At 39.4% G+C, this 23,077-nt stretch overlaps 1 protein-coding gene across 1 annotated transcript in view; it reads right to left on the bottom strand.

Moving 5' to 3' along the window:
- Frem3 (FRAS1 related extracellular matrix 3) overlaps positions 1 to 23,077 on the bottom strand; it is a 63,490-nt gene that overhangs the window by 1,918 nt on the left and 38,495 nt on the right. Inside the window, 5 exon segments of the mRNA XM_013160078.3 lie at positions 1,190 to 1,339; positions 11,186 to 11,437; positions 16,290 to 16,415; positions 19,315 to 19,545; positions 22,720 to 22,866. Of these exon segments, the coding sequence (XP_013015532.2) occupies positions 1,190 to 1,339; positions 11,186 to 11,437; positions 16,290 to 16,415; positions 19,315 to 19,545; positions 22,720 to 22,866 (906 nt within the window).

Below are 23,077 nucleotides of genomic sequence, written 5' to 3'. Positions count from 1 at the left end.
TTGTGTGTGTGAACAAAATATCTGTTTTTATTTCCTGTAACTGTTTCTGGGTATGTAATGAAACTGGAGTCACATTTTCATAGATAAATATGCACCTGATTCTCCTTATACCACATCAGCCAGTGCACAGTTTTAGATTACTAGGTTCTATTTCCTGGAATTTTGCTTTTATCTTAAAATATCCCTCTGAGTTTTGGACCTGAGCTACGCTGGCTGTCCATTTCGGGACACCAAAAAGACCAAGCAGGAAATGAGGAAATGTAAGCTTAATGTAGGCGGAGAGGTCTCTCTCTTCCTGTGGGGTCCCACCGTTTCTATTTTTGTTGTAAAAATAGAACGGTGAAGAGCTATGGTACCTAAGAAGCAGTAGTTAGAACCATCAGCCTCACGGGCCACTAGGCCTTCCTTACTGTATCAGCAAACACAAAGATGACTGGGACAGGAGGATGTGATGCTGAAAGGCAGAGAAAATGCCCAGGAGTCAGAAGTGAAGGCCTCCGTCCCCTTTACAAGTCTAACAAATGACCAGATTTCTCTAGGAGTTGGATTTGCCCATTGTGGAACTCTTTCATTTGACTTATTGTTTATGAGCAGCAACAGTACCTGCAAATATCCTGAACATTGGGAAATTAATCTGAGCCTAAGACTATCAAGAGGGTCATGAATGAATCATAAAGGCTGCTGCCTGAATATTCTATGTACAGCAAGCGCTGTTGGGTATGTATCACTGTTGATCTTGATTGCCAACTTGATTGGCTTGAGAGATGCCTGCATGACACTTCTGAGTGTGTCTGGGTGGGTCATGGAAAGGTGGCTTCGGAGACTGTATCTGATCCCTGACTCCCTTCCTGTCTGGCTTTTCCTGTCTGCTTTATATCCCAGCTGCCATGAACTAAGCGGCTTGGCTCCACTGTACCTTTCTGCCATGACGTTGCTGCCTTGGAGCCTGTGGACCGTGGACTGAGACCTCTGAAATGCGAGCCAAGCTAATCCTCTCCTCCTGTAAAGGTGGAGGAGCCAGGTATTTTTATTCCAGCAATGGAAAAGCTGACTAGTATGATATTCAAAGCATCTGTGTGCTCAGGTAGAGAAACTTTAAACCAGAGCCTGCAGAGACTAGGCATGCTTGCACTGGGCAGTCTAGACCCAAGACATGTGTCTTGAGAAGATGATTTTCCATGCCCCTCACCTTCTGCTGGAGTCTGTTCTGCCTTTCTGGAGCGCACAGTAACGGATGATGCTTGGGAAAGGTCAGCGCCTCTTCTCCAGACATACACCTCCAGGTAGCCAACGCTTTCCTCAACGTGATACTCCATGTCTCTGAAGTGCAGAGTAGGCTCTAGGGAGGCAGGAAGGGGTGGACTCAGAATGCTTCAGCCTCCTCAGGCATATTGTATCCAGCTTTGTGCGAATGGGTATTTTTCACAATTGTCAAACCGGAGACAGATCTCACAGGTCCCATTCACTGTGAAGTTCAGGGCCAAAAAAAGCTAAACCAAACCAACCAAACCCAGCAAAATGTAACAAAAACAAAGCAAACAAAAAAACCTCTCAAAATACCTAAAAAGTCATGTCCAACAGTAACACGGCATGAGTTTGACTCCAGGAAGTGCTCAGATATTTAAAAAAGACGCATAGCTGGTATTTTTTTTGTGTGTGTGTGCATCTTGGGGATACCAGGAATCAAGGACCTTGCACTTACCAGGGAAGCATGTCCTATTGAGCTTGTATTCCCCAGCTCCTAAATGGACAGTTAGAACTGTGTCCTTTTTTCTTTCTTTTAAGTACTTTCCGTCAAGCAAATAAGAGGAAATTTGCCACCTGTAACTCAGGCAAGTTAGCTACTATTTGGAAAGGATGGTGGGGAAGTCAGGGAGCCTTTTCTGTGTTGTGCCTTTTCTCATGGCATTTGCTGACCTCAGGGTCGGATTCATATCCCTGGGATGTGGGATTCTGATAGCTGAAATGCCAGACATGCCCTGCTCAGAGGCAGGGAAGTAGCTGGGCTAGAAAGAAGATGGAGGAGGCCAAGACAGCTACCAGGCTTTCGGCAAAGAACATTTTCTAGGAAGATGGAATATTTGACAGTGAGAATGTAAAGAGTGGGCAGACAAACACATGTAGACATCATACTGGTATGTATCAAGTACCTATTTGGTCAGTATGTATTTTTGCAGGTCTTGTAAATGCTGAGGAAAGTTTTACTAAAAGTTTCATCATAGCACCCAAAACCTTTTATAATCTGAGTTGGGTCCCCTCTCTACTCCCTGAAATTGTCAGGGTCCATACCCCATGCTGTGCCCTGTTCCCCAGTTAAACCTAACAGCTCACTATGCGCCCAACACAGCCTGTGTTTATGGGCTTTTTCTTTTTCTTTTTGTGTAATGCTTGGGGTTGAACCTGGGGCCTTTTGCATGATAGGCAAACACTGTCACTGAATTACACCTCGGCCCTCTTTTGATTTTAAATTTTATTTTGAGACAGTTTCTCTCTAAGTTGCCCAGGCTGCTCTTCAACCTGTGATGCTTCTGCCTCAGCCTCCCTGGTCACTGAGATTACAGCTGTGTGCCACCACACCCAGCTGGGAGCCTCCACCTTTGCTGGTGGTGTCCTCTGAACTGGAATGCACCTACGTAGCCAATGCCTACTCTTTTTGATAGTTACCTATTCTATGAAGCCACATTTAATTTTCTTGGGAAATTTATCATTTTTTATCCATGTTTCTCTAACATTTTGTGCAGTTCTGCCATTTGGTCACCTTAGGCATATGGCAGGTGGAAAGCCTGCACCCACAAAAACATGCCTGGTCACTGGCCCCCTTCCTTCCAGGAACTGCCACTCCATCTCCTGTTGTCTCCACCGCTGGGAAGGAAGAGGCAGGAAGAGCACGATTTATTTTTAGAGCTCAGGTTGGCCTTGAACTGGAACTCACTGTACAGACTGGGCAGGCCTCAAACCCGTGGTAATCCGCTTGTCTCAATCCCCAGATTGCTGAGATTACAGGCATGAACCCTGCCCCACCAAGAAAGTTCTTTCTTGATGAGTAACATCCTGGTGATCAGTGTTCTCAGGCAGTGGGAAATGCGAGAAAAACGAACTGTTTCTCATGTAGGTTCTTTACAGATGTGTCGCTCTTATGTTAGGGACTTGCCTTTCTGCAGTTTCCTGAGGAAAACTGCATTACTATTGTGTTCTGTCCCTTAATCCTTCAACCATTAGCATTTCGCAACACCTCATCCCTCTAGATGGCGCTTGGGGACAAGAAGTACAACAAGCTCAGGCTGGCTGTCTCCTGCATGGAGGGCTTGCAAGTGGTCCCTTATAGTGCTTCTGCATGTTTTGCTTTGATAAACTCCATGAATACTGATTAACCCCAATGCAGTTCCTTTCATTTGCTCATCTGTGAAAGCAACCAGCTAGCTTGTCTCCCACATTGAGATTTTTTAGGCAGTTGCCAGACTGTAGTCCATTATGTCCTTGAGATACAAGATTTACTTACTATTTTTTGCATGTGACACACATGACTTCACAGATTTCTTATACCCAGAGTCTTGCTAAGTTGCCTAGGCTCCTCCTCAAACTCAAAATCCTTCTTCAGCTTACCTGGTTACCTCTTGATTTTTCATTACCTCTCTGGAAAGATGTAAAATGTTGTGCTACCATTGTATCCTGCTGTTCTGTGTTTGTCTGAGAGTCTTATGAATTTCCCAAGATCAAGGGTCATATTCCATATACTGATTGCATCTTTGCATCCTTGGGGACATAATGGCCAGTGTAGTCTAAGAACTCAAGTTTACTGAATGGGTAGTTTGAATTTATTACAGTTTTTTTTTAAAGCTTGGACAAATAATCTGCTATAAATTATCCTGTAGGATTTTGGGAAGGGGAAAAAAGTAAGAAAGATTAAAAATTGAATGTTATATAACTGTTCAAAGGAAAAATACAAATATTCAAGCATCTGTGAATAAAGTATACTATGTAAGAGGATAATAGTATTACTTACACAAAAAGCATCATGAAACTATTTGGGATTTTTCATGTATTACACATGAAGGTATATGTCTCAGTAGCAGAAGTCCCTTATGTGGCCCAAGGGATCTTCAAGTACTCCTTATCTGCCCTGTCTGAAAACCTGTGATACTAGCAAAGATGCTTAAAGAAAGCAATTACAAGAGTGATATTTTGGTCACATCATCCATTAAATAGATTCTCCAGCTAGAGATATGTTTTATCTCCATGAAAAGAGGATGTCCTTTAAATGGAAACTAGGAAAAGAAATATGGCAAGATGTCAGTGACCCTCTCAAGAGACATGATCACCATTTGAAATGAGTGTATATATTTACAGAAATTTAATGCAAAGTCTTGCAGATGAGGTGGCAGAGCACTTGGTACATTTGACAAACCACCCAGAACAGCATATTGGAAGATGAACAATACCAAAGTCTTTTTTCAGTTGTTTCATGAAAATAAATAATAGTTTGGAAAATTTTAGAGCTGTTGATTTAAACAGATCTGACTTCATAGAAAATAAAGATAATGCTTACAAGTCCATATTGATTACTTAATACCTGGTGAAGTCAATTCAACAAACATCTACTGAGCACCTCTGTGTGTCGGAAACACAAGGAAGCCCCTGAAGATGTAACGAGATGTATCCTTGCCATTGAAATACTTTTGGTATGAGGCAGTCACACCAATTTTAGTCACCTAAATGCTGGATGTGTGGCAAAGAAGGAACCAACTCAAGCCTCAAAGGAAGCAATCTTGGAGAAAATGAGGCTGTGCCGAATCTTGTGATATGAATGAGAATTAAAAATGAGAGAGGTGGGAAACATGTTCCAAGCAGATCACTTAGTCTGAAAAAGGCACATAAGCATGAAAGAAGAGCAGTATTTGAGGAGGAGGATGGGAGTTTATTTGCAATGTGTGAGGTGAGGATAGGGGAATGTTTGGAAAGAATTTGGAGAAGAAGATAAAAGCCAGATACAGTTGCAAGTTGAATTCATCTCAGGTTCAATGTGACTTTTTGGCTTTTCAGATACTAATACAAAATTTGGATCAATATTAAGCAGTGAAAGAATGTTTTGCTATTGTTGGTACGGTGTTGTATATCAGTCCAACGTCAGTTGTGGGTCAATGTAGGAAGGCTCAAAGCTACCAATTTGGAAACTGCTACAAAGATATAAAAGAGACACCACGTTGCAAGTGAACTAAGCAGGATGGAGTAGGAGAGATGAATCAGAAATGCCCTGAACAACACCTGCTGATTGGATATAGGTGGTTGTTAGGATGCCCTGCAAGTTTCTAAAGTGAAATATGAGGCATGTGAATAGTAGGCAATGTCATTAATTTAGTTGGGAATAAAGAAGGAGAAACAGTCTTGAGGGAGAATAAGTGAAGGCAAGATGGTGAATCTGGTTATAAGTATGTTAAGTTGATTTCCTCTGGGGCATCCAACTAGATATATTCAGAAACCCTTTTATGTATGAATCTAAAGTTGAAGAAACAGGTCAGGTCTAGAAATATGATTTGGAAAGACCCGAGCACAAAGAGTTGGGGGTAAATCCCACTTTAGGAGTTATGATCATCCAATGTAAATAAATACAAAGAAATGTAATGGGGAGCATCAGTCTTAGGGAGAAAGGTAGGGAGAAAGGACCCTCCCCAACACAAGCCAATATGTCGACAAACAACCAAACCAAAAATAACTGAAGACCTTGACAGGGGAAGTAGAATCAGGGAAACCAAGAGAGTATAGAACTGTGAGAGGAACGGGTAGTTACAATATCAAACGCTGCAAGCATATCCAGCAAGAAGAGCTGGGCTGTGTTCATGACTTCTGTAAGCATTGTTTTCCCCCTTCTTTTTGTTCCTCTGGTTTTAGGGCCTTCTCAAACTATTCCACTCATTTGGATAGTCATTTTGTGCTTACTGGCTATCTTAGTTTATCTGGATTGTTATAATAAAATAGCATAAACTGGGGATCTTTAAAGAGACATTTATTTCTCAAGTTCTGGGGGCTCAGAAGTCTAAGATCCGGGTGCTGACAGAGTCAGGATGTAGTTAAGAGCTAGCACTTTCCTACCACGGCCTCATGTGGTGCGAGGGGTGTGGGGCCTCTCTGGGATTCATTTTGTAAGGGTACTAATCTTCTAGTCATGAAAAATTTGCCATCGTTATCTAGTCACCTTTCAAAGACTCTACCTCCTAAGGGCATCAGTTTGGAGGTTTTGACATACAACTTTTGGGGAGCACAAACATTCAGCCTATTGTACTCCTTCCTAATATCAAGAGTAGCCAGGTCACATCAGTGTTTTCAGGCAGGTAGATAGGTGCCCGTGCCTCGGGATGCCCCAGCAGAAACAGGAACATTGATGTACGGTTAGGTCTTTCCTTTGCTGCCCAGGTAGACACTGAGAATTGTTGCTTCCTTTCCACTCATCTTGAAAGGGGAGGTGGGAGTTTGAGTTTATAGCACGAGTCAGCTTCCTAATACAAACCCCAGTCTTTGTTCTCAGTAGTTCTTGGGTGTCTATAGTATACTAGGCTGTCAATGCTCAGAGACAGGTGAGACAGAAACCAATACATCAAACAGACCCTAGAAAAATCAGATCATTGGATGTATGGTCCTTTTCCTCCCTCCCCTCTGCAGAGAGAAGCAGGGGCTTGGCTGTTCTCTTCACTGGAAGGAAGTGGGTATCTTGAATTCTCTTCTTAATTTTTTTTTGTAGCAGAAATTGAACTCAGGACCTCATGCTAAGAAAGTTCTGTGCTTCTGAGCAATATCCCTGTCCCTTCTCCCCTTGGTTTTGATGTAGCTGGTTTTACACTCATCCTGGTACAGTCATCCCTCAGCAAGTTGTTTGATTTGTTGTAAACGTTGGCATTTCACTAGATAACACAATTTAGTTCAATTTACTAACTTTGCTGTTCATGTGATGGTTTTCTTGATCATGTTATGCTTCAGTATTAACAAAATTCAATACAGGTATTTTTGCTTTTGACTTTAGAATTTTAAACATTTAATTGACATGTCATACCTGTACACACTTATGAGACAGATTACGATAATATATGTATGTGCTGTGTAGTAATCAAGTCAGGCTGATCAGTTATTTTTTTGTCTTCAAATATTTATCATTTCTATGGGTCGGTGACCTCTGTACTCCTTTGTAGTTATTTTGAAATACATCATAAATTGTTGTAGATGATGGTTACACTACTGTGCTGAAGGAGATAATCTCTAATTCTGCCTAATTATATTTTAATACGCATTATAATGTGAACTCTTATACACTCATGGTGGGAATGTAAATTATATGTTTTTGTGTGGTCCTGGATAGTGAACACAGGACCCTTTTAAAGATTCTCACTAAGTTGTTAAATTGCCCAGGCTGGACTGGAATTTATTACCTTCCTATCTCAGCCTTGCAGAATGCTGGGATTATATATGTGTACTGCCATGTCCAATGAGGAATGTAAATTAGTATAGTCATTATGGTAAATAGTCTGAAGATTTTTTGAAAAATTAAAAATGGAACTATCAAAGGATCCAGAAAGTTCACTATCAGATATATCCCTATAGGAGGTTAAATCTTAGAATTTGATTATTGTAGTATCACTCTATTGACTCAGTGGCCTCCATGGCTTACAGATGTGACTTAATAATTTGAAATACAAACTACAAAATCAAAGAAAGTGACAAACATAGCCAAAATATTTTACCAAGATATGTACAATGACAAAGCAATGACCATAGCCACTTGTGTTCTCTGTTCTTTTCTTTCTAGGTGTAGTCAGTAAAGTCCTGTTATTTAAGTTTCTTATCATTTAACTCCAAATATTAAGAGGTAGATTGTAGAAGACTACATGGGCATCCCTCCTTGAATTCAGAACAATTGGTGCAACATTAGTTAAATCATCTTCTTTCCATATACTGAAATATACAGAGCTGGCTTCAGTATATCCTTCTCTCTTCAATTAGCTCTAAGCAATGCAAATAAGGCCAGCTGAAGGACTGATATGTAGTCTTTAAAGTCAGTCTGACAGTCTCCTGTTTCCCAGCATAGTGCTCTCCATAAAAGATTCGAGCACAATGGGATGGCAGAGCTACTCAGCTCCAGGAATGTCAACTGGGTATGAGCCTCAAAGAAAGAGGCTATGAGTCCCCAGGGTAGAAAAGTTTGTATATCAGAAACTGAAGTAACAGCCACCTAAACTCTTTCATATGTTAGCCCAATCAAGTTATGCAGACTGGTCTTTCTGCTTATCTCTTTGCAAAGAAGCTTTTCTCCTCGCCTGGCCAGCCAGCTTGAGTTACTCCCCATTCTCACTGTCACTCATCCCTGAGCTACATCCTGCTTCACAAGATAATAAATTCTGGGAGAGGCCTTGGATCAAGACGTTTGTCTGCGTATCCTCACTGAGATGGGGCTTAGGATCCTTTGACTGCCCTTAACTTTGAATATGTCTTAGTGTCTTTACTCTCACTGTGAGTTGTACTGGAGGTGATAGTTTGGAATTAACTTGCCAGGATTCCAACAACATCTCAATGGGATTACAAATATAACTTTCCAAATTTTGAGGAAGATTAGAAAGGGATTACAATACTTGGTTTACAATAGTAGATAATTTGCTACTTCATAAGTAAGCAAAAAGGGTCTCTTTATTGTTTTATAATTTCATTGACTTACTACTTCATAAGCAAACCCAAAATTTAATGTAGCTCTGAGTTGTCTAAGTCAAGCACCAGAGAATGTTTTCTTGGGTGGGTTATTTCTGTCTCATGTTCTTGTTATTGTGGATATTTTTTACTTCTAAATGAGCAAACTGGCAAAACACACCAGTCTCTTTTATTTCAGATGTTTGTTCACTTATTAAATAGCATGTTGTCTTTTGGAAGATGGCAGAGTAAAAACTGGCAGGAAATCACAACCGTTCCAAGGCCCTGAATCATGACACCTGGAAAACAACAACTTAGCAAAGAGGAAAGGACAAAGAACTCTAGGAATTAAGAAAGATTCAACAGGGAAACTGGAAATCATTGAGAAACTGAAGACAATGCAGAGGAAAGAATGAAGCATCTAAAACACCAGCCCTGGCTCCTCAGAGGAGCATCTGTCTCCACAAATATAAAGTAAACCTGGAGATCACTTAGTAGTCCCACGGACAAACAATGCACTGGCAGTCCTAACTCCAAGGAAAGCTCCTGGTTACTGGAAACTGAAAATACTATATGGGACTTTACTCTGAAAGAGACTCCTGCGTATCATGCTAGAATTGGAAAAGAAATGCATATTTGGATAAGATTTATCATGAGCTACTTTGAACATGGACTAACTGAGCTTTCAAGGAATCAGGTATCAGCTATACTTCAGGGTTCTGGGGTCACCCTCCACAGTGACTTGGCAGGAGAGAGACATGAGTGTCACAAAGAGGGTGCAGGCTAGTCATAGATCACTGTGAGAAATTTAAGTAGTTGTGAGCTCAGGCTGAGAAGGACAAGGTGATTGCATTCTCTGGAATGAGAACCCAAGTAGGTTGCATATGATTTTCTGAGAGGCTGGCTCTGAAATAGCTGGCATTAAGTCTAGCAGACTGCTTGTCCCTCCCCCTCATTCCAGCTCAGAGGACGGTGGTTTCTCTGCTTTCCGCATCAGCCAACATGATCAGGGATACGCCTTGGCTGGGATGGTTGCCACATTTATGTATAGAAGGACTTCTCTGAAGCAAGGAGGACACCTCACAAGCCCACTGCTCTGTGGAGATAGCAGTGACTTAGTCCGCAAAGAGGGGTATAAACATAAAGAGCCACTAGACTGAACACAGCCTTAAGGAGCAACTATACCATTGATCAACCCTGCCCAACAGGAAAAGAAGGACAGGACTCAGCAAACACACAAAAATAGTGGTATGAAAACAAAATAGGCACAAGACACAACACACCATCTTTCCCCTGTATCTGGTGATTTTAACACTGCAGGCCTTAGAAGAAAACCACACACACACACACACACACACACACACACACACACACACACGTGGAGAGATTCTTTTTGGACTCATTTCTCTTTTCCTTTGTTTTTGTCCTCTATTTCGCTCTTTTGCTTTATTCTTGTTTTTTTTATTTTTCTTTTTCAGTTTTTTCTTTCCTGTTCCTATTACCTAATCCTAGTAACTTTCTTTTATTTTTAATTAGATTATTTGTCTCACTATTCTCTCTTACTTCCCACCTTCTTTTTCCTTTTTCAAATTTTACTTCTTTCATTTTTCCCTTTCACAGCCCCTCAGTAACAATTATCATTATTAAGCTTTGTTAATTTTCAGATATTTAGTTGACACTGCTGTTACTGAATTCTTTTCTATTGTTAATTGTGATACAGTTGCTGCATTTAGTAAACATTTACTTTATATTAATATTTAGTTGTCTTTGTGGCTATATTATTATTGCAGATATTCTTTCCTTTATTAGGGGTGGTAGATTCATTTGTTTATGCTATTATTACAGATAATTTTTCTATTTTTAAGGGTTGTACTTTTATTAGTTATTACGTCAATTTCTAGGGTTTGTTTGTTTTTTTTTTTAACTGTATTACTATTGCTGATTTCTTTGCTATTGCCAGTAGCAGCACAGTTGTTGCTGTTAGCTGGTTTCACTATATGTCAATGCCTGGTTTGTCTTTGAATCATCAATATTACTATGGTTCATTCTCTCTTTTCTGTGTGCTGTTGAAGATCAAGCCCCCAGAAGACACTAAGAAAACCCTCAAATATTATGCTAAGTGGGTTGAAAAGATATAAATACCACAATGTAATCACATATGAGGACACATCAGAAGAAGACAGGTTCTAACTAAAAAGATGTCCATAGCAGAGATAGTACATGCCCGCAGCACAAGCATTCTGGAAGTCAGTATGATCATGTGTGTGAGTTCAGAGTGGGCACCTTACTGACTGTGCCTTACAGTCATAATGTAAACACTTAACCTTTTCACGTTTCTGTTTTGACCTTGCTCTGGGTGATATCTTTGTTTTTGAAAAGCTACTTACATATTTGGAGAAAGAAGAGTATTAAATATTTCTTAAAAGACAGTAGAGCTGGACTTGCTTCTCAACTGCTGGAGAAAGAATGTATGAGTGAAAGGCCCCATTACCAAGTGTGAGGAAGCAGGGAGTGAACATACCATCCTCATGATCAGCCAGGATGATCACCTTGGTGGTGGGGAATTTGGGTCCCAGCCGCCCTCCTGCTGGTAGGCTCAGGGAAACATGAAAAGATTCCTCCTCCTCATAAAAGGAATCGTCAATGATGAGGACCCGGCAGGTCTTTTCAGTTTCATGCTTGTCAAAGTGAAGGATGCTGGTGTGATCTTCTGGTCGTGAGACATAGTCAGAGAAAGATGTCACTGTGGCAGGAATCGTGCCTGTGGCAGAACCTGCTGCGAATGTGAGGAGGAAAAGGTAAAAAGAAATGAAATTCTAAACCAGAATTCTCCACCAGTTATTTAAACTATTTTTAGATAATAATCACCTGAATTATGAAGAACATTTTACCTTTTCCAGTAACAAACAATAATATTTAATTAGCTGACTATGTAGCTTTTATTTACAGGACAAAATACCAGCCATAAACAACTTGAAGGAGTAAAGTTTTATTCTGGCTCCCAGTGTTAGGAGTTTTTTCTAGGGTTAGCTGGGTCTGTTGCTTTTAGGCCTGTGGTGAGGCAGAATCATTGTGGTGGAGGCCACGGTGGAGGAAAGCTTTCCACTCAGGGCAACCAGGAAGCAGAGAGGGAGGGAAGAGCTGAGGACAAATCATACTCTTCAAAGACTTGTGCCAGTGATCTACTTCCAAATAAGTCTTAAGCTTTCCACCACCTCTCAATAGTGCTGCCAGCTGGGGACCAGCCCTCAATACCTGAGCTCCCGGGGGTTACATTTAAGATCTAAGCTATAGCAAATGCTTTTAAAATAGGCTGTGGTATTGTGACATGATCCAGATTTAGTAACATTAGAGTATACTGAATAAAGTTTGTTTAGATTAGAGGTTAAATCAAACATCAAACGCTCTGAGCACTGGCTTAGCCCAAATCTTTTAGGTTCTAGATGGAAAAACCGAGGGGAAGAAAAATTAAGACTAGAAGATCTATAACATCATACTGGTATAGTTAGAATTATTCCTTTCCCTGTTCTGTCTACAGTGACATAGTTGTGAGCAGTTTATATGTAATCTGTTTCTTCTTTATACTCTGATGAGGGTTCCTTGTATGACATCCTTAAAAGAGCCATAAAATTGTTTGAGTGCTTCATAAGGAATGCAGGTTTAACTGGAGGATTTAAGTTTAGAATCTATGTACTTGAAATTTTTTTATAACTTTATTACATTAAGAATCAATATAAGCACACAATTTGATGAGTTCTGACAAGTGCATATGACTAGTAACCACAAACCATCATAACAAAGAAGAAAATCCACCCACAACTGTTGGCTTGTATCACTTGCAATCCATCTCATTCCCTTTCTTTCAGCCTCTGAAAATCACAGATCTGCTTTTTATCACCACAGATTTACTTGCCTTTATGAGAATTTCATAAAAATGGAAACAAACATTTAACGCCTGGATTCTTTCACTGAGCACAGTGATTTTGAGATTCATCCGTGCAGCATAACTTTGTTCTCTTTTATTGCTCTTCCTCATTGTGTGCCTATTTCTCAGTTTATTTACTCATTTACTGGTCGATAACTGGTTCTTTCTAGTTCTTATCCACTCTAAATGATATTTTAACAAATATCCTGAATTTATCCTTGAGAAATAAAATACCATTTTATTTCTCTGTAGTATATACTTGGAAATAGATTTTATGGATATATGAATATTTCTGAAGAATTAAAAAGACAAATACATAAGTGTAGAGCTAAAAGGGCAAAAAGAAGTCACAGTACTTTAAACGATTTAGGGTGATCAGATTTATTAAATGATTCAACATAGACTGCAAGATAACTCAGTATGTTAGCTTTTTTGTGTGTGGGGTTGCTAGGGATTGAGCCATGGTTCATGTAACTACATCCTTAGTACTCTACTGGTTTTTATTTTTATTTTTATTTTGAGGAAGGGTTTGACTCAGTTACTAAGTTGGCCAGGGTGGGCTTGAATTTGTAGTCTTCCTGCCTCATCCTCCCAGAATGCTGGAATTACCAGTGTACATGGGTAGATAAGCAATTTTCAGAAGATAAAAATTTTTGTACCATGCTTCTTCTGACCGTTAAGTTACATAATCAACTTGACTGGATTAGGAGCCACCTAGGAGATTACTCAGGCACAATTTGGGCTGTGTTTAGAAGGGTTATAGAGATGTGACTTTGGAAACTATATTTACTCCCAGGCCTCCTCCTCTGTGGTGCTGTTCCCAAGCTCTGCTTTCCATGATCTGAGACGCTTTGCTCTGCTCTGCCCCTTCACTGTGGTATTTCTGCTTTGGGAACATCCATCCTGAACTGAATCCTTTGAGTCCATAAGCCAAATGAGTCTTTAAGTCTGTGGGTATTTGTCCCAGCAACAAGAAAACTGGCTAATACTGAGACATTGTACTGGAGATGAGGAGTTATTGCTGTTCCTGATTATGTAATTCAGAAGATTTTGTAACTGGTTTGTGGGGAGAAGTTTGGAAAGGTTTGGAGATGCAAACTAGAGAATGTTTGAATATGGCAATCATAGCTTGATGGATGATTCTGGTAAGATCTCAGAAGACCAAAAAGGCTGATAGGAGTGTAAGCAGTAAAGGCCAGGCTTGTGAAGTTTCAGTTCAGAATGAAGATTCTTTTGGGAGTTGGAGGCATGTTATATTCTGACAAAAAGTTTGTCCACATTTTTCCCATGTCCTAAAACTTTGCAGGAGGTTGGATTGAAGGGCAGTAGACTAACTGATATGGAAGTGGAAATTTCAAGTAACCCAACATTCATGTTGTAGTGTGTGTACTGCTGGGTATGTTTAATTAGATTTACATGCAAGTTTGGAGCAAAGGCACACCAGAAATATTTGAAAATTTTGAATAGAAAAGAAACATATGCGAAGTTAGGGCCAAAGGAAGTGTGGTTGTTGAAGGGAACAGCAGCATTAAATAAAATCTAAGCATGGTGGCACACGTCTGTAGCCCCAGCATTGTGTGAGGCTGATGCCGAAGGATCATAAATTCAAGTCCAATGTTGGCAGTTTATTGATTTAGCAAGAATCTGTCTTAATAAAAACAAAAAAGACTGGAAATGTAGCTCATATCCTAGGCGAAGGCCTTGGGTTCAGTCTCTAATACTGGAAAACAAATAAAGAAAAAATTAGCTGCTTTGAAATTGGACAAGAAGGTGGCTTGAAGGCATCTCAGGAATCATCAGTAAGACTCAACCCTTGGCAACCTCCAGGATACAGAAGTGTAAAGCTTCCATTTTATAAGCGAGCCCCTGGGACCCACGTTCCACAAGATCTGCCTAGGGAATTTGCTTCCTGGGATTCATTTCACCATGCTCATCCATCCAGGCACTCAGAACCAGGAAGTGTGGAATGTACCATTAGGAATCAGGTGGAAAGTAGGCTGCCTCCTTCCTGTGGGAGAGCTTCTCCTAGGATTCCTTTGGGATCCAGTTTCCATAAAGTATTCAGAAATAAAGAAAGGGCACCTGAGACTTGACTTTGAATTCTCTATGAAAAAGTGTATTTTCATGCTCTTGGTGGAACAAAAAGGGAAAAAAGGGTCAGCATCCCTTCCTGAAACACTAAACCTCCATGTGCATGGTATCTATCATCTTTTCTCATGTACATCATTTTGTGGATCTGGAAGGGAGTGAAAATTGTAAATCTCATACTGTGTGCCATTATAGTATTTTTTCCTCAACGTCCAAATGTTTTCAGAGGACAAAAGTTCAATTTGATTACTTAAATCTCTTTAGAAGTCTTGACAAAAGAAGTGTTTAACAGTCACTTATTTTCATGAAAATTATGAGCATTTCTTATATCAACAGTTGGAATGGAAGCCTTTTACATGCTTTGTATGCTATCAATAATTCAGAAGCATTAAGTATGGTCACAGGTGGATGAAGGAGGTGATGAATTTCATGCTGTGCTTTGATGGGAATCTCAAGTCCCCAACACTGAAATTTCCATTTTCTAGGGCATTGGCTACCCTTGCTGCCTGGTCAAAATGTGCAAGATCTGTGCTTTTATTAGACAATGACATGGAGACATTGTATTAAAAGCAAAGTTGTTTGGTCGAGAAAGAATAGCTGGTAGAATTAATTCTCCATTACTGACATATTGATAAGTGGGAGCATAGATTTTGAGATGGAATATATGAAGAGATTGTGGTCTGACCACACACAAAAACAGAGTATTGACTTAAATTTTTCAAAAAGCAGCTCAGGAAGCCAGCCTCAAACAGTACTGAAGAGCAGGACTTAGTACTCTCAGTTTTCCTCATTTTTATCCATATCTATACCTAGAACAAGTTGCAGAAAGCCAAAAATGTGCTCTTCTTAATCAGATAGGACGCCCTGCTTTTTCCTAGCTTACCTCTGTTCTCCCCAAGCTGACAGCCTCCAATTAGGGTACTCCTGACACCTTTTTATTTTTCTACTCTACAGTCTTCTCTATCTTCTGCCTGCCACTGAGTCTCTGCCAAGTGCAAGCCATGGTGACTAACTTCTTTGCTTCTGTGAGAGCTGAATAAATAAACTTTTCTGTATTCATTTAGACAGTCTTCATTTATTTTCACAACTTTTGCTTACTGTATAATTGCTAGAAAATTAGGGAACATGACCATAGGGAATGTGGTACAGGATAGCTATATTTTGACTCTATAGAGAAGTCAGAACGAGACCTCATTTTAAGGTATGAGGATGACTGGTCCCAAGACTGAGATCATCTGTTGCTGTAAGATGGAAAGGATAAGAAGAAAAACTGAATGATCTATACAGACTGCTTTACACTCGTCCTGAGCCATTGAAGACCACAAAAATAATGCCATTGCTATGTCTTCCACTAGTGTATACGAACCGTTTCCACACACAATGTCTCATTTGATGCTCACAGAACTTTTTAAGGTAGTCAGAATAAATGCATTTATCCCAGTTTTAAGTCAAAATATATCTCTGTTTGAGGAGTCTGGGAAAGCTGCGATTGGCCTATGTATCCAGGCCCCACCCTGGACTTTGCTCATCACTCACACTGTTCCTAGGTTCGCCCTGGTCTCATCTGACCCATCTTATTACCCCTGTCTCCAAGTACTCATGAGCCACATACCGTGTTGTGTTGAGCAGATGACTGTTAGTTCCTGGCTTGGGTCTCCAGACCGTCTTACAGGAATCAAAAGCTCTCCAACATTCTCTTCTATTTTGTACTCTGTCTCTGGAATATAAACTGTTGATTCTAAAGAAAGACACGATAGAAAACATTTCAGCAAGATTTAAATTTGGTTGGTAATATTTTAACACACTTCAGCAGAAATGTATATGAGTTTTGATCCCTATATTATTAAACATGATTAACTATTGAATAACATGAGCCTAAGAAATAATACTTATTATTGAATAGTCATAGAAAAACAGTGGAGCTGGACTTAAAAGACTCCTTTTGAAAGATCACAAAGGATAGTGAGCTTTAAAATGGAAGGAGAAGACTTGCTATAATAATCCCCCCAATGAAGTATAAGATATTCTAAACAGAGATCTGATAGATCTGTTTTTTACTGTTCACTTTTAATGAATCTTTTTAATGATCAGGCAATAGAATTTATTAATTAAAATACTTTATTCCACAATTTATTCAATATTTATTGAGCAGACACTGTATAAGCTAACATGTTGGCTTCTTAAAATGCTGAAAAAATTTTACTGAGTTGTGTGCAGGTACATGCATATATATGTGCATGTGTGTATACACATACACATCATTAAATCACTGAAATGTCAGTAGATATTAGTCATGCTGAGAGAATGACTTTAAATGTACTATTTTTCTTTGTGATTTTAATGTTTCCTAAGGCTTTTAATTTTTTTCCTACTGTTTTTTTATTTAAAGAAAGACTAAACAAAACAGAAAATGGGTAGAAACAATACATATTTTCAAAGAAAAGAAAAACAGTAATAAATCCCTAGTTGATGTTTGTGTATTGTCCTCTTACAAATAATTGTTCAAGATACAAACGTGGAACATATAAGTGGGAATTCAAACAGTGAGATAGCAAATATTTCTATTCAACTATCCAACAAAAACTTAGTAATATGGTTATCAATTCTAGACACTTAACCATACATGCAGTTATCCATACCTTCATTTATGTTGAGACTGAGCAAACCAAAGCAGACTAAAATCACTCTGGACAAAGAAAAATAGTATTGCTGGATTTCACATCATGACACTCCAAGATCAGCACTGGGTACTGTAGTGTCTTTTTTCCTTCAAAGTATTTGTTCATTTCATCATGTGTCATAAGGTCAGTTCTTGTAAACTGTTTCTAGGTTCTATGCATGCATGAGTCATAACATGTGTTTCTATCCTTTCTATATTAGAGGGAGAAACAAAAAGCAGGACAGAACAAAACTTATCCCTATAGACCACATAAAACAAAAAAGATATATAAAACCACTGTACAAGAATTTCTACCATGGTTACTATGTTGTCTATTGTTATCTTCAATAGAATTTGCTATATCATCAGATTTAGTATAATTGAATATATCAGTACATAACAGTATTTATTGAAACACAACTTTGTAGATAGTGTAAAACTACAAAAACAGTAGTAATCAAACCAGAATGGATATTGTAGTGAATCTTGTCATTTTCTGTGTAGTTATCTATACTCTCAGACTTGATACTATCAATTATAACAGTTTTGAATAAAATCTGTCGATAACAAACAGCAATCAAACAAACCAGATTTAACTAAGATCAATCATGATATAACAGTATAAGTTATACAGGGATCCAGATTAAGTTAAAAGGAAATTAAAGATGATTACTGTGCTATATCCTGTTATTTTTGGGATAGCGGTCTGTGCCCTCAGTCAAGGCTTTTAATTAAGCATAATAAAAACTGAAAATTAAAAATAGGTTGTTACTATCACTGGGTGTGAAGTAGTGACTACCTGAGTCAAATCATATTAACTGCCTCAGTTCTTGCCTCCTTAATATCAGACATCCAAGATAGATTATTCTTTTTGATAAAATAATCAAAGAGTGGAAGCATTGTAGGAGACCACCCTTTCTTGTTTTTGACCATGGAAAGCTTCTAATGTAGACATTCTATTATTCCAGTGTTTGGAATACAGGGGATTCTTTGTAGAGCCCTGTGCAGTGCAAAGCCAACTCTCCAGTTTTTAGGTTCTGTAGTTTTATGTGTTGTATGAATTATTTCAATCACTGTGTCTCATTAAAACTTAAAGATGAATTGTAAAGGTCCCCTTTAAGGAATAATTTTGTTTCTCCTCAAAAGGCAGGAAATATTGTGATTAGTATTTCCTTTGTACTTTCCTCTCCTCTCCTCTCTGCTCTCTCCTTTCCTTTCTTTTCCCTTTCTTCTTCTTTCTCTCTTTTTCTCTCTCATTCTCTTTCTTTTCTTTCTTTCTTTCTTCTTCCTTCCTTCCTTCCTTCCTTCCTTCCTTCCTTCCTTCTGTTCTCTCTCTCTCTCTCTCTCTCTCTCTCTCTCTCTCTCTCTCTCTCTCTCTCCCTCTCTCTCTTTCTCTCCTGTTTCTTTCAGTTTAAACTTCCCATTCAAAGAATTTCTTTCTTTAGAGTTTCCTGGACATTTCCTGAATGAATTAATTCATCAAATCTATTGATGGATTCAAGAAAGTGATATAAAAATATAATAGAATTTTATGGAATATATACTAAAAGGTTGGGAGGTACCAAGCAGCCACATGCAAGACAGGGATCCTGAAATCTACATCTGACTTGCTGAATGGACTGCAGGAGCTCCTAGAAGACTGCGGAGTTGGGCCCGGGATAAGCTGTGGATTAGCCTTGTAGGCTGCAGGGCTACTCCACACATATGGTGCACAGGAAACTTACAGGGAAGATTTGTGTATATGTTAAATGAATCCTGGTAAGGATTCTCTCTCTTTTTTAATCTCCTTTAATATTCCTTTTCAAAAATGCCAGAATCAAATGGAGAACTACTGTCTTGAAGTAATTTACTTTACACTAAATCTTAAATCGGTGTGAACTCATCTGGTGGCTTCCAGAGCTTGAGGAAGGTGTGGATACTGGAAATAGATCCCTGAGCCTGTGTAGACCAAGAGAACACATCAATCAATGTCACATACCATCTCCAGGATCCACAATTTCAACTGTTGCCATTTCTGGAAATTCCAGTGCAGCCATGTCAGGTTCTGATAGAATGATCTGGAAAGTTTCCGAGGCTTCGTACTCATTGTCAGGTATAATTCTCACTTTCCACGTGGCTGTGGTCTGTCCAGGGTTGAATTTGATTTGTTGAAAGGCCTTTGCCTTAAAATCTTTACCTTTTTTTGCAGTTTCATCTTTGGTCCCAATGCCTGAATAAAAATCAGGGAACTGTAAATATAAAGCCAAACGACTGATGAAAGATTCCTTCAAAGTTGTTCCTATTGTTTGTGAAAGTAGATAATATACACATTACTCCTTTTAATGTCCATAAAAGACACTAATAAATGATCTCCTGATTAAAAAAGTGTAAGTAAGCAGAAGTAAACTGAATTGAGAGGAAAGCAAGAAAGGTTATGACAGGAAAATATAATTAGCATATTTATTTTAGGCTGTGTTCACTGAGAACCTCTGAGAAACTCTGCAAGATGCTCAGGATTCAGAGATGAGTAAAACACTGCACCAGTTATCAGAGCTCCTAATCTAACTCGAAGATACTAGAATGTGAGCTCTTATGGAGGCAGGACTGTTTGGTTGTTTTGATGAATTCCTGAGACCCTGGCACATGGTAGGTCCTCAACAATTACTTTTGCCTACCAATTTCTTCAGTCTTTGGAGGAATGACTTTGTAAGTTTTGTTCTTGTGCAGATCCTTACTCACTCACAGTGGCTTTTTTCCTCAAGCGTTTAGTCTGACTGGGAGAGAATTCTTAGTAGTTTCCCAGAGTTAGGTCCCTGGAAATGGACGGCCAATGGTAGATTGGAGCAGTGTTTGGAAATAAGAATTAGTCATGTACTAGGAGACCAAACAGCAACAAAGAAACAATACCAGAGAAGTATAAAGTCGCAAGTGTTAGATATAAAGGTGAAAAATGTAATGACTACCCTCTTGTCATATTTTCTTGTTGTTGAGACACAATATCCAACACTGATAATTTAAAGAAGGAAAGGTTTATTTTGGCTCATAGATTTTAGAGGTTTTGGTCTATGCTTAAAAGAGCCTGGCTAGGAGGAGAGCATCTTACTTACCTCGTGGTGGCCATGAAACAGAAAAAGCAAAGGGAGGACGAGGGAGAGAGATTCGCCCTTCCGGGCCGCGCCCCAGTGGCTCACCGCTTCTGGCCAGGCTCACGCCTAACCTCACACTTGGGCTTTAAATTCATCCGCACATCTCTGATCATAAGTTCTTCCAAAAATCCCACTCTAAACACACCAGACTCTTTGGGGACATCCCAGATCTATACAATAGCACCTGTCAATACTAGATAAGTCCTCTCCTGACCACAGAATGTTCCAGCAGCATTGAAGCATTGTTGGTTTTATTTGATAGTCCCAAATGAAGACCCACTGAAGCAAGAATACTCATGGCTCTCCACTTGCACTCTCATACGGTTTAGGATCTTAGTTGTTTAAATGTGTAAACTCAAAAATTATGGACTGATACTAGCTATGGTGAAAATCTTTAAATAAGTGAGATTGATGGCCTCTTGTCCAATTCCTTTGTCACTTTCTCAAAATATCTGAAATCCTATAAAATATACTCACAGCTGTAAAACATGAAAATAATTTTTAGGGAAAGGTAGCTAGTGTTTTCTTTGCAAAACGACTGAGGAAAGTCTGTGTTCACACTGGCTTGGTAACTGAAAATGCGTGCTCACGTTTAGGACAAACTGCCTCTAGCCACAGGTTGAAAGTGAAGAACTCAGGAAGGGTGAGTGATGTCCTCAGCTGAAGTTTAAGTACAGCAAATGATCGCTGCTATAGGAATGAAGCAGGCATGTGGCTATTTGCTTAATATATTTGGCAAGTGTTGGCTCTATGCTATGTGCTGAAAATATCACACAGGATTAGGGTCAGTTACTGTTATCCTCAAGAAGTTCTCCATATATGGGGAGAAAAACAGAAGAACATGTAGTTCATGTAGTCTCGGTTCTGTTTGACAATGCCATGGCGCAACAATGGTAGTTACCACTAATAAGCATTAGCTGTGTACCAGGGACCATGATATACTGATTTAGAATTAGAATCATGTATAATGTACCAATACATGTTGAGGTAGATAAACCACAGAGAATCATGGAAGCTTTTTTGCAGCATTGCAAAAAATAGTGAGAGAACTGGAATCCAAACTCAATAATTTTATGTGCTTTTCTTCAAGATCCTATGCTTGGGATGGGATGGAGACATTAGGAAGGCAGTCTGGAGCATCAAGATTGCATTTGTCTTTACTGCCAAAGTAAAGACATCTAGGGGGATCAGATGTGGCTTAGGGTAGTGTTATGTGAGCAGGACTTCCTATAGTTCACGTAACTGCAGATGTTGGGTGATTCTCATATGCCCCATGTTGGTGGGGTTGGGGAACCAGATAGCAGACACAGATCCATTACATATGGCAGGGCACAGCAAGTGGTACAATGAAGGCAGGCAGAGCAAGTGGGCATAGCGTGGCAGAGGTGGGAAGGTCACTGAGGTCTTTAGTCTGTAAACATTCAAATGGTTCAGGGAATATAGATGCTTTTTCCTGAACTACAGCTTGAAAATACTTTCTGAGTTACTAACCCAACCCAGAGGAAGGCCTTGAGATACAAACTGGTGCAGACACAGTCCTCCAAGGGAAAGGAGACATTTTGCAGCTAAAGTTCTCAACAGCAAGTGTCACCATGTGTGGGTGAGGTAGTCTGGGAGTATAGGCTGAGGCTCCAGCTGCTCTTTATCTGAAGGGGACAGTCCTATTCCAGAAGCCTCAGGCTTGGAGAGGAGAATGGGAAAAGAGTACTTTCCTTAGTTGCCTATTTTTCTCTAGCCCATTTCCTTCTGGGCTGCTTTTTAACTGTCCTGACCTGTTGGCTGGATACTGACTGAAGTCCTGCTTATCCTTTGGCCTTGGAACGTCCATTTGTAAAATGAAGATAACATGCTTGTATTTGTCTCTTTGATGGGTTAAGAAAATAAAGACAAAAAGATTTCTGAAAGTTCTGGCAGTGAAAAGTGTTATGAAATTATTGTATTGCATTATTAGAATAAGCATTATTATCAGTAATGCTGGTGATCCAGAATGACTTGTGGATTACGGGATGGCTAGGGACTGTCTTAATCTTCCTGGAGACCTTTGAGTTATGAGAGAGAGAAAAAATGTAAAATGGCAAAGAGAGGGAAACAGGAGAAGAGGATAAAAACAGTGATCCACAGCAGAGTCTAACATGCAGTGAAAACCACATCACGACATGCACATGTAGTTTGTAGGGCACCTCTGAAACCACTAACTGCGTCTGTTTCACTTTGTGTTGCTGTGACCTGCTGTCAACAACCAAGCTCAAGTTACTTACTGATGAAGGATGTTCCTTCAAGGTGTCCTCTGCGTGTTAGGAGCACCGCTAAGAACTTGGAGTCTTCATCCACAATGTAGTACTCCCTCTCCAAGGAAATCCAAGCCCAGTTTAGAAGGAAAGTCTGATTTGTTAATTTATTTCCTCCTGTAATTGATAGGAGTAAAAGAGAAATCAGTGGGAATATTTGATCAGAAAAAAATAATGATCAGGGTATGCATTGTGCCTTTTAAACCAGGGATTTCAAAATGCACACTCAATTTTTTCTTTTTCCTTTTTAGCAGAGAGTAAATTTCATGCTTTTCTGGAGGATGTCCTTTTGTGCTCACTCGATGTGGAGGGAGGCAGGTGTCTTCTG

The sequence above is a fragment of the Cavia porcellus genome, unplaced genomic scaffold, assembly GCF_034190915.1.
Source record: "Cavia porcellus strain 051 isolate PalLab524CR breed Dunkin Hartley unplaced genomic scaffold, mCavPor4.1 scaffold_14, whole genome shotgun sequence".
NCBI lineage: Eukaryota > Metazoa > Chordata > Mammalia > Rodentia > Caviidae > Cavia > Cavia porcellus.
Note: the sequence above shows the minus strand (reverse complement) of the source record. Positions and strands in the feature narration are given on the sequence as shown.